This window comes from Diplotaxodon limnothrissa, linkage group LG7 (genome assembly GCF_057381915.1).
Source record: "Diplotaxodon limnothrissa isolate DT_005_m linkage group LG7, D_limnothrissa_male_GT1.1, whole genome shotgun sequence".
NCBI lineage: Eukaryota > Metazoa > Chordata > Actinopteri > Cichliformes > Cichlidae > Diplotaxodon > Diplotaxodon limnothrissa.
In genome coordinates this window covers 68956387-68971907 of record NC_140602.1, presented here as the reverse complement: position 1 = coordinate 68971907, position 15521 = coordinate 68956387, and the positions used below count along the sequence as shown (strand labels likewise).

Below are 15521 nucleotides of genomic sequence, written 5' to 3'. Positions count from 1 at the left end.
AAGCAGTGATGGTTCTTTCTCTTTGAATGAATAAATATTAGAAATAATCATGTTGAGACTTTGTGATGCTTTTCCAAACAGACTCGATCAGTTATCTTAACACGTTTTTTTTCACAATATACTGCATTGATACAGTTTGATAACAAATAAAAACAATAACATATATGTGATGGTGATTTTAAAAATATGTAAACATATTATACTGATAGCTACCAGTACTCTCCAGAAACCATTCATCAGCTGTTTGCAGAATCTACACGTTGGCATAGCAATGGGCGGTTGGCGAGGGGTTAAGGACCGGTCTCTAGGCCAGCATGACGGGGCAATAGCAGCTAATCACCAAGCACTTACAACGGGTTGGGAATGATTGGTGGTTCAATGGTTTCCTACAGGTCTCTGGGCCTTTGTGACACAATATGAGTAGACTGTGTTGCCAGTAGGTTATGGGGCTTCTGTGTTCACATCTGCTCTGTATGACATTAAACTCCAAGGACCAAATAAACTGCAAATTTGAGTGTTTCGAGTAGCCTGAGCTTTTAGCTTACATGCACTGGCATTATTATTAAAAATGTAAAATAAAAGATGTTAAACCATGTTTCACATGAACATCCACCACCAGAACACAAAAGATATGATGGGAAAGACAGAGGAGCAGAACAAGTTCATCTAGAGGCAGATGTTGCTTAAGGAAGTAGACTAGAAGCCAAGTATAATAAAACTGACCGCATGTTTTAAAAATGCAGGGGTGGTTAGTCTTTAAATGTTAACAAAACAAAATTTCAAGGTTGAGGTTTGAAAAACTGTAAAGTCCAGAAATCAGTGGTTAATGTCACTTTGTTGATAAAGTGTGCTGGTAGAACCTGGAATTGTGGTTTCCTGTTAAAATGTTACCAGATCCAGCATTTATGTGTGACTTCAGACTTTATACATAATAATGACCCAGACTGAACACTGCAGTTATAATTGATCTGAATTTCAGGAGTGGGACCACACCTCCATACACGTCACTTCCTCTCCTATGTCTATATATGTCGCCTGCCCTATAACCTATAACAGGCACTATAACCTGTTCATTATTGTTTCCATGCCCCACCCATCTCGCCTTTTCAAGCCTTTCACTTCTCATTAGTATCTGCACAGCCTGGGACCTGCCTCCAGTCCCCTCTGAGGCCTTCCCCAAACCACAGCCTCAATTCAATCTCAAGCCATTATCTACTAGAAATGCTGTCAAACCTAAAATGAGGACGATAGTATTTTGCAGGCATCTGTATTCAATTCAATTTAATCTTATTTATATAGCACCAAATCACAACAACAGTCACCTCAAGGTGCTTTATATTGTAAATGGTAAATGGCCTGTATTTATATAGCGCTTTACTAGTCCCTAAGGACCCCAAAGCACTTTACACATCCAGTCATCCACCCATTCACACACTGGTGATGGCAGCTACGTTGTAGCCTGGGGCGCACTGATAGAGGCGAGGCTGCCGAACACTGGCGCCAGCGGTAGGCAGAGGGCCCGGTGGGTGAAGTGTCCCAAGGACACAACGACCGAGACTGTCCGAGCCGGGGCTCAAACCGGTTACAAGGCGAATTCCCAACTCTTGAGCCACGATCGCCCCCAGGATATTGTAAGGTAAAATCATATGACCCTGTGAGCAAGCACTTTGGCGACAGTGGGAAGAAAAACTCCCTTTTAACAGGAAGAAACCTCCAGCAGAACCAGGCTCAGGGAGGGGCGGGGCCATCTGCTGCGACCTGTTGGGGTGAGAGAAGGAAGACAGGATAAAGACATGCTGTGGAAGAGAGACAGAGATTAATAACAAGTATGATTCCTACGGTGGCTGGGAAGTGCAAATCACATTTACAACATCAACAACAAAATAATATTTCCGAAAACACTTTTACATTAAAAAAAGGTTTTGACCTTGACTTCCAGGTGTTCTGAGTGTGGTGTTCAGAGCTGCCCACCAGCAGGTTGAGGATTGAAGCCAGAAACTTGGAGATGTTATAGGTGACTGAGTTGATCATGCAGACAATTGGTCTTAAAGGTGCACCCTGTTTATGTATTTTTGGTAAACCATAGTGGTTGGTGTAGATTCCCCTGGGTACAGCCTGTGGTATGAGGTCCGGTCAATAGCCTTGTCTTGTTCTAACTGCTTCAGACAGTCTATCACCCTCTTCCTGTAGCCACTAAAATTTATTTATACAGTAAAACTGTTAATTTTCATTTGTTGCCTCAAGACAACACTGTGCAGTTAGCCCAATTTTTTTCAGGCAATATACAGTAATGCATTTGCATTTGCGTGTAGAGATGTGTTTGTGTGCATTTATATGATCATAGTCAATGTTTATTACTTTACAATCTACTCATAATTACAGGACATGGATGTAAAAAACCTTTTATGGAGGGAAACCAAGGGAATGTGCACTTTCTGTCCTCAGAAAGTGAGGACAGTGAAGTAGAGGAGTGGATCCCTGAATCAGGTTTGAGGGACAATTAGGAGCTCAGGAGTAACTGTGTCTGTGTGTCAGATGAAGAAAATGGCGAGGGGGCCAATCTCGAATCTTTGCAAGAGGGCATTAAAAATATCAGCCAACAAATCTTTGACCTCCGGACGGAGATGAAAGCTGACTTCGACGCATTCAAAGAAGACCTCAGGCGTGAGTTGAAAGACGACCTAAAGAAATTCAAAGAAGACACAAACCAACAGCTATCGGCTAACAAGCTAGCGCTCCAAGAACACGGCGAGAAACTCGAGGAAGCCGAAACACGAGTGGCGGGGCTTGAAAGCTGGTCAGTGGTGGCCTATGACGCGCTGAGACAATCGCTAATGGAGCAAAGGAAACTAACTGAAAGGCTAGAAGACCTTGAGTCTAGATCGAGAAGGAGAAGGAGAAGAGGGCAGTTCGGTAATGAGCTTTGTTGAAAATGTGATCAGAAGAGAGAGACTAATACCTGATGGCACTGACCCACAAATACAACGGGCTCACCGATCCCTCGGTCCTAAGCCAGGTGCTGATGCCGCTCTCCGTTCCATTGTCGTCTGTTTTCTTCCGTTCAAAACAAAGGAAACCGTCCTCAGAAACGCATGGCAGAAGAAGATCCTCGTCAAAGACAAACCCATCGATTTTGACCATGATTATACTGCCACGGTAGTACAACAGCGCCGTGCACATAGAGAAGTGAAAAGCGCACTTAAACAAAAGGGCATACGATTCCAATTCTCTCCAGGGTTTAATTAGAGCCCCCGGGCTCGGTGTGAATAATGCAGCACCTGAGCGCACCTGAGCGGCCTGCTCGAGCAGAACGAGGAGCCGCAGGGAGGCCGAGAGAGCACCACCTCCAGAGGGAGAGAGAGGGTGGTGAAAGGGTTTGAAAGAGTAACATCATAACATCTGAAGGTTTTCATGTCACTCTAATGATGTCCTGACAGAACCACGAGGGGCATCAGAAACATCTGTGTCACACCTGTCCATCACTACATCTGTGTTAGTGACACTGCTGGAAGAATCCAGATTGCTTTGATTATTGTTTCCTTCCATTTTGTTTGCACTAACACTGCAAGCATCAGACTAAATCATACTTAGTATGTATGACCCCACAGCACCATATCACCCTATTAGAGCCTACTTGTTGTTCCTAGAGTATTTAAAAGTAGAATGGGAGGCAGAGCCTTCAGTTTTCAGGCCCCTCTTCTGTGGAACCAGCTTCCAGTTTGGATTCAGGAGACAGACACTATCTCTACTTTCAAGATTAGGCTTCAAACTTTCCTTTTTGCTAAAGCATATAGTTAGGGCTGGACCAGGTGACCCTGAATCCTCCCTTAGTTATGCTGCAATAGATGTAGGCTGCCGGGGGATTCCCATGATGCATTGAGTTTTTCTTCTTCACTCACTATGTATTAACAGACCTCTCTGCATTGAATCATATCTGTTATTAATCTCTGTCTCTCTTCCACAGCATGTCTTTATCCTGTCTTCCTTCTCTCACCCCAACCAATCACAGCAGATGGCCCCGCCCCTCCCTGAGCCTGGTTCTGCTGGAGGTTTCTTCCTGTTAAAAGGGAGTTTTTCCTTCCCACTGTCGCCAAAGTGCTGCTCACATGTCATTGTTGGAGTTTCTCTTTTGTCTCTTTATTATCATAAGGTTCTTACTCTACAATATAAAGTACCTGGAGGCAACTGTTGTTGTTTTTGCTGTATAAATAAAAGTGAACTGAGTTGAATGTAATTTGGTTGAACAGGAAATTCACATCATGGATCTGGAGCAGCTGTGTGATGATGTCATGTCAACATGGACCAAAACCTCTGAGGGATGTTTCCAGAAACTTTTTACATTTGTGCCACAAATGACTAAAGCAGAAGAGAGCTCAGACTCAGCTTCACTGTCATTCAGCCATTTGACATGATATGAATGAAAAACAGATTCTCTGTCCAGGACCTGGGTCTGAGCGACCCAGGGTCCATGAGCATTTATGACTCTTGTTATATGATATGTGTTTGTTTCTGCATTGTGCTGCTGTTCCTGTGTCTATGATGTTGGAGACCTCACCTGCTCAACCGCCTGCCATAACCACGCCACCATCACTTTACCTACCTGTTGCTGCTGCATCACCGTCCAATCTACCCCCAGTGGCTGCTACACCACCATCATTTCCACTGCCTGCAGCTGCCACACCAGCACGGCCTGCGTGTCACAAACCACCTGCAGTGCTTCGCCATGGGCCATCGGAGCTCTTACGTGGCTGGACCTACTACAAGGCTGTCATCAGATCACTGGCCGGCCACCAGAACTGCTATGCCACAGCTGCCAGACCTGTGGCAGGCCGCTCGAGCTGTTTTCCTGCCGTCACCGTCCATCGGGCCAGCTGCCAAAACTGTGGCAGAACTGTGGTTGATTTTTTCAGTTTTTTGGGGACTGTTTTGACAGCGCTGCTGGACGTGCGGTCGGACTTTGAAACCGTTGGGATTAGGGGCTCTGTTTGCTAGAGGATTTTGTTTTTGCACGGAGAGTGCGGAGACTCGGGAGCAGAGTACAGACACTTGGGAGAAGGCGCGACACGGGAGTCGTGGGAGCGCACTGGAGATTTGTTGTGTGTTACATTTACTTCACTGTAAATCAACGCACTGTTTACTGCACAGAGTCCAGCATTTAGGTCCTTTCTCCCCCACAGTCTGCCACACAGACCGTGACATTCTCAGGTCTCAGTATTGCAGCATGCTACCAAACAACGAGTAAAACATTACAAATAACTACAATTAATAGAACAAGAAATTCTCAAAAATAAGTACTGAAATATGCAAAAACGTAAATAACAATCACAAATATATAATATTTATATTTGGTTCTTCTTTATTTTAATGACTATTTACAGATTTTCACTGGAGGCATCAAAACTATGGATGAACACATGGAATTAAACCCTCGGCCTTCTCTCAGCGAGCTTCATGCTGTAGTCACCTGACATGGTTTCACTTCACAGGTGTGTTAACTCCAAAGCTGGAATCCTGGAATTTCTTGCCTTCTGAATCTGGGACTAGAAGTCAGGGTGGCACGCAGTAGTGCTGCACGATATTAGGAAACCCTGCGATGTGCGATAACTGCGATCAATATTGCGATAACGATATGACTTACGATAAAATAAATAGCAAAACAAACAAAAAACTCCGAATACATAATTTACGTTTTACTGCAACAGTTTTATTTAAAGAAAGCTGCCGTATTAGCAGTGTAACAACAAAGTGCACTTTAACATTGAAACATTGCCCCCATAAAAATTTTTGGGTCTTCTTTAAGATCCCAGCTGGCCAGCACCTCACGTAATACACGGGCTATATTTTCACTAGTGTGAGAGTTTGGAAAACACACAGTCTCTAGACACCGTGTTTTCAGTTCAAAGTCTTCGGTGAGGAAGAGCACTGTGAAACTCATATATGGCTCCGTTGTACGACTTGATCATAGGTCTGTAGCGTAGTTTTCAGCTTGGCTCAGTTCAAATGTGACGGTCTTGTGTAGGGCTGGGTATCGTCCATGATTTCTAGAATCGATTCGAATCCGATTCACAAGGTCCTGAATCGATTCGATACACGATTCGATTCAATTTGATTCGATTCGATTTAAATCTGGGAAATTTTGCCTCAGTCAGATTATAATTCAGATCAGTACATTTACATATTTTTGTATCTATAAAAAGGAAGCTGACACACGCAAGACTTTATCACAGGTGTGAGCGTCACAGCAGAGGCCTTTGTGTCAAAGTAGCTGAAGATAAAACACAGAAACACATGAAGGTGGTTTTCCTGGCCTGGATTTTATAAAAATATTCTGCAGTACATCAAAAACGAAAGAAAACCATTAACCAGCTTATGAACATTGCCTCTGAAGTTACAGCGGTTTTATTAGAGACAGCGTTTTGCATCATTTTAAAAAGTTTACATTTGTTCAGAAGCCTATTGAACGGCAGAAATTAGGTTTTCTTTTTGGAAGTAAGTAAAAAAAAACATCGGCCGACAGGCTGTAAACAACAGTAGACTTGTGCGTAACAACCAAGCAAATAATGCAGAAAACAGATTTCGGGGACAGACGGGAAACTGTTCTTGAAGTACAGAGAGAGAGAGAGAGCTGTGCATGAAGTGTGATTTTATCCTGGTGGAAGCAAAACAGCAACAGTCAGAGTGAATTCATGACGATGTTTATGTGAAGCGTAGTTTGGATCTTCTTTTGCTGCTGGTTCGGTCAATGTTGTTTGGAGAGAGATCAAACTAACAGCTTTAGAATCTGTGCAAAAACGGCGTGAACACAAAGCGCGGACCCGCCGAAACATCAGAATCAGCGAGCTGTCGGCTTTCAGCCCCGAGCGTGTCCGTGCCGTCGGGTGAGAAAGTCACATCTCACTGATCCTGATCCGTCGGCGCTTTGTGTTTACGTCTCTGTGCAGAATCTGTGTTCCTGCTCTCATTCACTGTTTTAAATGTTTGGTGGTTGTCAAAATTTTGTGAAGTTTCACCTGAGATTCTGGAATTTCAGGCAAAATACATTTATATTAAAAAAATCAATTCAGGATTTTAATGAATCGATATCACGTTATCCAAGCCAGAATCGATATTAATCGATGAATCGATTATTAAAACCCACCCTAGTCTTGCGGCATGTTTCGTACATTTGTGGAATGGCGACATGGGAAAAGTAGTTTCCTGAGGGGATGCGGTATCTCCGGTCCACTTTATGTATCAGACTGGTGAAGCCCTCCCTGCTAACTGTATTTATAGGCAGAGATGGGCAGTAATGCGTTACTTGTAACGCGTTATTGTAATCCGATTACTTTTTTCAAGTAACTAGTAAAGTAAGGGATTACTATTGCAAAAACAGTAATTAGATTACGTTACTTTCCCGTAGGAACGCTGCGTTACTGCGTTACTAAAACCGTGATTTTTTTGCGAGAATGTCTCATGACAGTGACGTAAGCGAGTGCTACGGTTGTGACAACAGCTGTGTGCAGATCAACAATGGATCATATATCGAGTGCAGGAGAGAGTATGAGCGTGCAGCGTTTAAAGCGTGGAAGTACTGACCTTACTTTGAGTTTGATTCCATAAAAAGTGACAAAAACATTAGTGTCCATTAGCATTGTGCGTGGGAAGAAAACTTCTTTTTACAGCGAAAAAAACCCCTAAACTTCCAAGCAAGCTCCGAGTGCGCTATGACGTAATGGAAAATTCACAGAGAAACTGCCGTATCCTTCCACTGACCGCTGCGGCACACCTGCACCAGGGTAAACCTCCGCCTACCCAACTCCTGCTGTACAGGTGAAAATAGAGCAACAGGACCGCTAGTCTTTGATTTTATTTATTTTCTGCTGTGTTTTACTTGCATCTATTTGAAAGACTGAGTGTAAACACAAAAAAAAAAATATTTTATGTGCTGGAATGTGCAGAAAATAGGTTTAAATATTAAACAAATTTCTTCCAGTCAGAGAATGCTGCATATAATTAAATTTTTGCTTGATGCATAAAGTTAAAAAGATTAAAATTAATAAAACTATAAAAGTTTTAAAAAGAGACTTTTCCATTTGATTACATTTTGTATGATGATGATGCAGAAAAAGTAGAATTGGGCTGAAAGATCTATCGCTTTATCACCTATTCAGGTTGTAAATCGTGTTTTTAAAAAGTAACTAAGTAATTAATTACTTTTGAAAATAAGTAATCAGTAAAGTAACGGGATTACTTTTTGGGGGAAGTAATCAGTAATTAGTTACTGATTACTTTTTTCAAGTAACTTTACCAACACTGTTTATAGGCATCATGTCTTTGTCAAAAAATGTGTAATGGCCTCTGTTATTTCTTTGTAGCGCTTCCACGTTTTCTCATAAGGAGTTCCACTTTAAAAACTCGGATACAGAGACGGCCGTTGGACTGCGGGGCTCTTTGTCTTAACATTAGCAACATTAGCTAGCCCTGTCTTTCTGGAACTCTTCAAACAGTTCTCTGTGGTCGTGTTGAAGATGATGGTGGAGTCGTGTTTCCTCTGGTGGTTGCCACGAGTGTTCGGCAAGTTTTGCAGAGCACCTGTGTTTGGAGAACGTCGTCTTTACCAAATCCAAAGTACCTCCAAATAAGCGAGGTACTATTTTTTAGCCACGAGTTCATAGTCAGTAGCGTTCTCGTCATGCGTCTCGCTCTCAGCCATTACAACTCCGACTCGTCGCTGCAGCGTTGTTCGCTCCCCACCTACATAGGAGGCGGGCCTCTAATCCATTTGATTGGTTAATGCCGTGAAGGGCTCTGTTCGACTGGTCAAATGTGTAAAGGGGTTTCTTTGATTGGCAAATTCTTTAAAGCACGTGCGTAAACATTTTAAGGTACCCAATTATCGCGGTTTGCGCCGTCTTTTGCAATGGGCCCATCGCACAGGCTGATATTGCGATGACAATAAATTTTTTATTTATTGTGCAGGCCTAGTACACAGCTGACAGCTCTATTTGACAACTGTTAGAATTCATATTATGGCAAGAACCAATCAGCGAAGGAAACAACAGTCTGTCATTTCTTTAAGAACTGAAGGTCAGTCAATCCAGGAAATTGCAAAAACTTCACAAAAACCATAAAGCGCTACAAAGAAACTGGCTCACACGAGGACCGCCCCAGGAAAGCAAGAGCCAGAGTCCCCTCTGCTGCTGAGGATACATTCATCCACCAGCCTCAGAAATCACAAGTTAACAGCTACTCAGATCAGAGCGCAGATAAATGCCACATAGAGCTCCAGTAACAGACACACTCTACATCAGCTGTTCAGAGGAGACTGTGTGAATCAGGCCTTTATGGTCAAATAGCAAGCAGAGGAGATTAGTTTGGGCCAAGAAACACAGGGAATGGACATTAGACCATCTGTGCTTTGGTGTGATGAGTCCAAATCTGAGATCTTTGGTTCCACAAAGGTGAACGATGGTCTCTACATGCATGGTTCCCACCATGAAGCATGGAGAAGGAGTGTCTGGTAGTGTGTGCGCCAGTGAACATGAACTTTTAAAACTCAAAATATTTTTTTATATACTGGTTAAAAGTGTTTGTGAAATACTTTGTTCTTTATGCTGGACTAACAAACTGCAGTCACAAAGACTGACTGTGAGCACTTTTCGGTGATTACAGAGTCATAATAACGTGTCATATATGAGATTATCACCATGGCATGACATCACATCATGTATGTATTTGCAATATTTAAAAAAAACAGCTGACAGTGTGTTTTCATATTTTCATTCTGTGCTTAAAGGGAGAAAGGTTTATTATTTCTGCAGTATTGCTGTCATTGCTTTTATCTATAGTTTTTTTTTGTTGTTGAGAATAACAGAGTGAGTCAGACTGCAGGATGAACACTGAGCTGTTTGTGCCCCCCAGTGGTCTTTGACCACAACGTGCTTCCAGTGAATTCCCGAATCCAAGCTGTGTGTCATCAGCAGCCACTCCACCTTAAAACTGACTTCACGTATAAAACTTGGGTCATTTATTTAAGAATTTGCACCATATCCAGCCTTCTTGTGCCCCCCTGTACAGAAACTCAAATGTTATTTTCAGACTTTTATTTTAGGGAGCCTTACACCTGTACACATGGTACACATTCACAAATAACGTTTCATTTAAAAATTTGTAATAGAGGGGAGGACACATATGCTAATGTAATGTTAATAAATGGGTATTTATGAACACTAAACTTTCATGTTCAGAGAACACGCTCAGCTATATCTTGAGGATCTGAGTGTTCATGTGATTTATATTCTTTGCTATATATATGCAACAACGTCCAACGTTACATGTTAGTCAACTTCATTCACATTAATTAACCTTCAGCTTTCGAAACTTAAGTTTTTATATTTCCTTGAACCACTTGAATGCACCTTTTCTAATTCGTGTTTTACCGGGGGTCCGCGAAGGCGCTTCGTTGGCATTTTACGGCCTCCGATTGGTTCGATTTGTGTTATTTGCACCACGTGACACCAGACATGGCCGCCAGCGAGCCGAGTAAAGACGGTAAGTGTGACCTTTTAAACGTGTCCGCGGCTTTAATGCTGATATCTGGTGGTCTGCGTGCAAAGGTTTGGGTGTCGGTGACTCTCCGAGTCTGTGGGAATCCACAATCAGCAGAAAAAAGGCTAAAAAAAATCAGAAAAGCAGGCGGGAACCCGCCCGGCTAAGCTAGCAGGCTAGGAAATAGCTGGGCTGCTAACTGTGATTATACAGCAATCTCTATATTCAGTCAGTACTCAGTCTGACAGCTGTGAAGTTTATTCAGGATTTAACAGCGTGTAAAGTCTGAGTTCGATTAATGAGTTATTTAATTCATTAATTTATTTATTTTTTTACTTTTAGATCATAGTTTTGTCCCCACGGGTGATGAAAATAATTGTATACAGACAGATTTTTGTAGATCAGAGGGAAATGCTTCTTCATGCCAGGCTGTACATTCTCGCTTCCGCTTGGTTTTGACTCACCTGGTCTGGAGTAGAGTGTGTGTGGTATATAAGGTGTAGTCTCTCTTCTGCTTTCTCAGGTAAGGACAGCATTCTGGAGCCGCTGTGTTTCCCCGATCAGCCGGCTGACATCTCCAGCTCTCCCGGTGTTCAATGTCCCGGCTCCGAGCCGCTGGTCTGCCTGTTCTGCTCTGAGTCCGTCCCACCGCCGCGGAAAGACGTCCTCCTCAGACACCTGCTGATGGAGCACAAGCTTGTCATCGCCGACGTCAAACTCATCGCAGACGTCCCAAAGTACGAGCCACACATGCTCCGGCTCACTCGTTTAACTCTCGGGAACACGTTTGGATGTTTTTAGCATTTGGAACTCGATCATTTCACCAAAGACTTCCTGTAATTATTTGGGGTGATGGGGGGAAACCCTTACCTTACAAGTATAAATATATACAACAAGTCCAGCATGTCCACGCCTGTTAGTGTGCTGCTTTTATGAACCGTGACGAAGTGTTTCTGTGCGCCGGTAAACCTGGCTGTGAGTCGGTTTTTACTGACGAGTTTCCTCCATCAGGTACTTGCTGTACTGGAAGGGCAGATTCCTCGAGCAGCCGCTCACAGATTTCTGCAGCGTCATCAAAACCAACTCCACGGGCCCAGTCGGTGAGTTCACTCAAACCCACAGAGGACCTGACCTTTCAAAGTGAACCACGTACACTTCCTCCAGCTCTGATTAATGACTCATTAAAAACTCTTCTTCCTCGCTGACCTGACAGAGAAGCAGGAGGACTACTTCCTGCTGTGTGACGTCCTTCCAGAAGACAGAGTCCTCCGAGAGAAGCTGCAGCAGAAACGACTGGTGAGGAGACGTGACACTCGGAGCATCCTGAGTGAATCTTGTGCTGCTGGAAGTTTCGTTTCTTTTAAACTTTGTTTTGAGGCAAAGTCTGAAAATCAGGAAAAATCAGAAAAATTGCAGATTTGAGTGATTTGACACGCTTTGTGTCGTTGTAACCTCTGCACTTTAAATATCTGAGCACTCTGAGGTAGTTTTCTGAAGAATTCCTCTGAGCTCTTCTTCTGTGCTCCCACAGGAGGTGGTCCTGGAGCAGCAGCAGAAGGAGCGAGACGACAGCAGCTTCCATCGTCTCTGCATGTTCTGCAGCGAAGAGTTCACGGGAAACAGGTAACGCGCCGCGGGATTCCCATCAGTCCTGGAAACCTCACGTGTGTTAGATTAAAGCAGACAGAAGGTAGAGCTTCCTGAAATCATGTGACTAAAAGCTTCTTTGCTTCCTGTAGTCATCCTCTTATGATCCAACCCCCAAAAAGCTGCTTTTTACGCATAATTCCATAAACATCATTCAGTGACATGTCTGAGCCTGAACCAAGATACTGAACCTTGGATTGTCCGTCCTGATAATATTCTTATTTACTGTGTCAGCCTGGATGCAAAAGTTTCAATCAAGTCCACTTCCTAGTCCTCCTCTGATCCTGTGTGAATGCTTTCAGTCTGCTCGTTTCATCTCTGTATCGTCCGCAGTGATTGGTCGGACTGGCAGGCTCATCCGGTCTCTGCAGTGTGTCTGTTCTGTGATCACCAATCGGAGACGTTGGAGCAGATCTACGCGCATATGAAGGTACGGGAACGTAGAAGTTTCAGAGAAGGAAAATATCGTTTTCTGCTTTTCATCCCTGAAACGATTCTGCAAAGGCTTCTGGGAGAACGGAGACAGTGCACACTAACAGGAAACGATCTGCTTCCTGAGGTCTCTGCAAACATATGAATCCATCGTTCGCACAAAACATGGATTTTACTCAGAAAGTGCCCTCACACACAGACGGACCGAAGCTGAAGAGCTTTTAAAATGAAGCGCCTTTTATTTTGAAAAGTTTCCAAATAAATACATGATTGTCAAAACTTTAACGAGCAAATAAAAATGTTTCCTCGTTGTTGGGTCTGTTTCCACAGGCCCCGCTAGTTTAGAGACTTATTCATCATGAAGGAAACAAGACATAACAGAACATCTTCAACCGGTTTTTCACTCGCTAACGAGGGAAGTCTTTGGTCAAGAACCAGCTCTTGGAGCCCACGCCCCTGTCCTGTCTCAGGCCCGAAGTCCTTCAAAGAGCAGCTTCCCCCGTAGCTATTTATTGACATGGCAGTTACAATACACAATACAACACAAGCACCTCCCACGTAAAACCCCCCAATGGTTCTAAGACAAGGGTGTGTGTGTGTGTGTGTGTGTGTGTGTGTGTGTGTGTGTGTGTGTGTGTGTGTGTGTGTGTGTGTATCATAAAAGCAGGAAGCTTACAACAGAAGAAACAGATCTGTCAGGATGCATCTGCAATAAAAGCTCCCCCAGCACAGAGTGGCTGGAGAGGTCAGAGACAAAGGAACGTCTTGATCCTATAGGTTGAACTCAGACCGTACAAATTTAAGAAACACGATGACAACATTCAACAATTAGACTTAACACTCGTGAACAATAAATAAATCTAGGATTGGACGTCGACTGCAGTCCGATTTTGTCGTTGATTAAACGTTCTGGTTTAAAGTCAGAACCAGTTTCCCAAACGTGACTCTAAGTTTGTGCTCACGAGTGACGAGTTTACCTGAGAGGCAGAAAAGTTTCTCTCTGCTTTCTGGTTTTGTTATTTATGAAGTCTGTAACGGGCGTCGCGTGCGTGACCCTGACATCTTTCTGTTTTGTGTTTGCAGGAGGCTCACAGCTTCGACCTCCACCTCCTTAAGACCGAGCTCAGTGGGTGAAATCGCCGTGGTAATTCGAGCGCAGTTTGCTTCTATTTCTTCCTTCTGAGTGTTTCTAATGTTCTGTCCTCCCTCAGACCTCAAGTTCTACCAGCAGGTCAAACTGGTGAACTTCATCCGGCGGCAGATCCATCAGAGCCGCTGCTACGGCTGCACGCGGATGTTCGACTGCCGGGCGGACGCCCTGCGTCACATCGCGGCTGAAGGTCACGTGATGAAACTGCCAGAGATGTCCGCCTGGGACCAGCCGCAGTAGGTTTAAGGAAGCGCCTGCAGAATTAACCAATGAGAGCGCGGGCTTTAAAGCTGGCGTACAGCTGCTGATGAACGTGGTCAACGCCACAGATGTTTACACTTCATTTGGAGTATTTTTATCAGCTGAGGAAAATGGCGTCCTTTTTGGGACTAATTTGAGCCTGAGCACTAAACGTCGTCTCGCTCCGCAGGTATTACTTCCCCACGTACGAGAACGACGCTCTCCTGTGCACGCTCTCTGACAGCGAGGAAGGCGACGGTGACGAGGAGCATCGCGGCGAGGAGATCCCGGTCATCGCGGAGGACATCTCTAACCTGAGAGCGCTGAAACAGTCCAGTGTCCTCAAGCAGCTGCTGAAGGAGCGAGGAGGCAGCAGCTAGGACCACAGACGGACACGTGTCATACGTTTGACTCAAAGGCGTCTCTGACGTCGGCTGAGCTCAGCTCATGGTGACCACATGCCACATGGCTGGAACGCAGCGGCACGGGTTTGAGTCCGGCCCTTTCCCTCTCAACTATTTCCTGTACGTCTCTACTTAGTAAAGATAAGAAAGGCAAAAGAAGAGTCCTCTCCACAGCTGGACACGCGGACGCCATGATGTCCGCTGAAACGTAATTGCTCTGCCTCGTGCAATGAAGCTGAAACATGCGTTTTCTTGAGTATGAATTTTAGTACTCGAGTAAAAATGATTTTCTTTTGTAACTTGTAACTGAGCTGGATTCAGTGCTGTGGTGGACGAGCTCATCGTCAAGATGAGACGAGAGACTCTTTATTGTCATTGCACAGTCACACTTAGAACAACAGCACTACACAATTGCAAACTGTCCCGCGTCGGCACTACGCACAACACAAACAACACAACACAGGAACTTAATAAATGAAAAGAATGAGTGTATGTTTTACTGCACATTGTTATTATTGTTGTTGTTGTTGTCCCCTCAGAAAGCCCAGGGACGTCTCGTGCCTGAAACATCTGTCCTATTTGGTGTTTCTGTTGTTTTTCTGCATCGCTTTGCTGAGCGACACCTGCCGTATGGTGGAGCCGAACTGCAGCGCTCAGAGTTTTCACCGCGTCCTTCGCGTCCAGGCTCACGTTCACGAACATGCAGCACTGAGGAGAGAAACGAGAGGTCGCTGCAGGAACTCACTGCTGTCAAACTTCCTGTTTTATCCTCATTTCGTACTCTGGCAGGCTGTAGGACATTTTGGACAATCTATAATCTTCTAACACAAAAACATACAAGTGTTCACTGAAGTAAACACACAGAGCAGTAGCAGATTTTTTTAAGTGTTTTATTTATTTTCATTTGCTGCTAACTGCCTTGTTTTCATTTGTAGTTTTTGTAGTAGGAAGAACTACAAAATCTACAAATAAACAAAGAGCAGTTAGCAAATGTAGTGCTCTCCACTATGTGAAGCCCTCACATGAATTTTTAGATTTTTCAGTTCAAGCCAATTAAATGAAATCCAAAAATTCAGCCCCAACAATCAAATGATCCCCTATGAGCAAGCACTCTGGCAACG

General features: G+C 43.9%; 1 protein-coding gene across 1 annotated transcript; it reads left to right on the top strand.

Annotated features, from left to right (window-relative positions):
- The first annotated feature begins 10492 nt into the window (after nt 1-10492).
- LOC146629718 (zinc finger protein 277-like) lies at nt 10493-15308 on the top strand. Its single transcript, XM_085360211.1, has 9 exons — nt 10493-10530; nt 11051-11264; nt 11539-11627; nt 11741-11823; nt 12059-12150; nt 12508-12604; nt 13690-13732; nt 13818-13992; nt 14187-15308. Exons 1-9 carry the CDS (start codon nt 10503-10505, stop codon nt 14374-14376), a joined length of 1011 nt encoding a protein of 336 aa, XP_085216337.1. The 5' UTR covers nt 10493-10502; the 3' UTR covers nt 14377-15308.
- The last annotated feature ends 213 nt before the right edge of the window (nt 15309-15521 follow it).

Bases quoted from the DNA above. Each gene is read 5' to 3' on its own strand.
- LOC146629718 (XM_085360211.1), top strand. From the start codon at position 10,503: ATGGCCGCCAGCGAGCCGAGTAAAGACG. The intron at 11,628-11,740 runs GTGAGTTCACTC...CTGACCTGACAG, and splicing joins CAACTCCACGGGCCCAGTCG to AGAAGCAGGAGGACTACTTC. The intron at 11,824-12,058 runs GTGAGGAGACGT...GTGCTCCCACAG, and splicing joins AGCTGCAGCAGAAACGACTG to GAGGTGGTCCTGGAGCAGCA.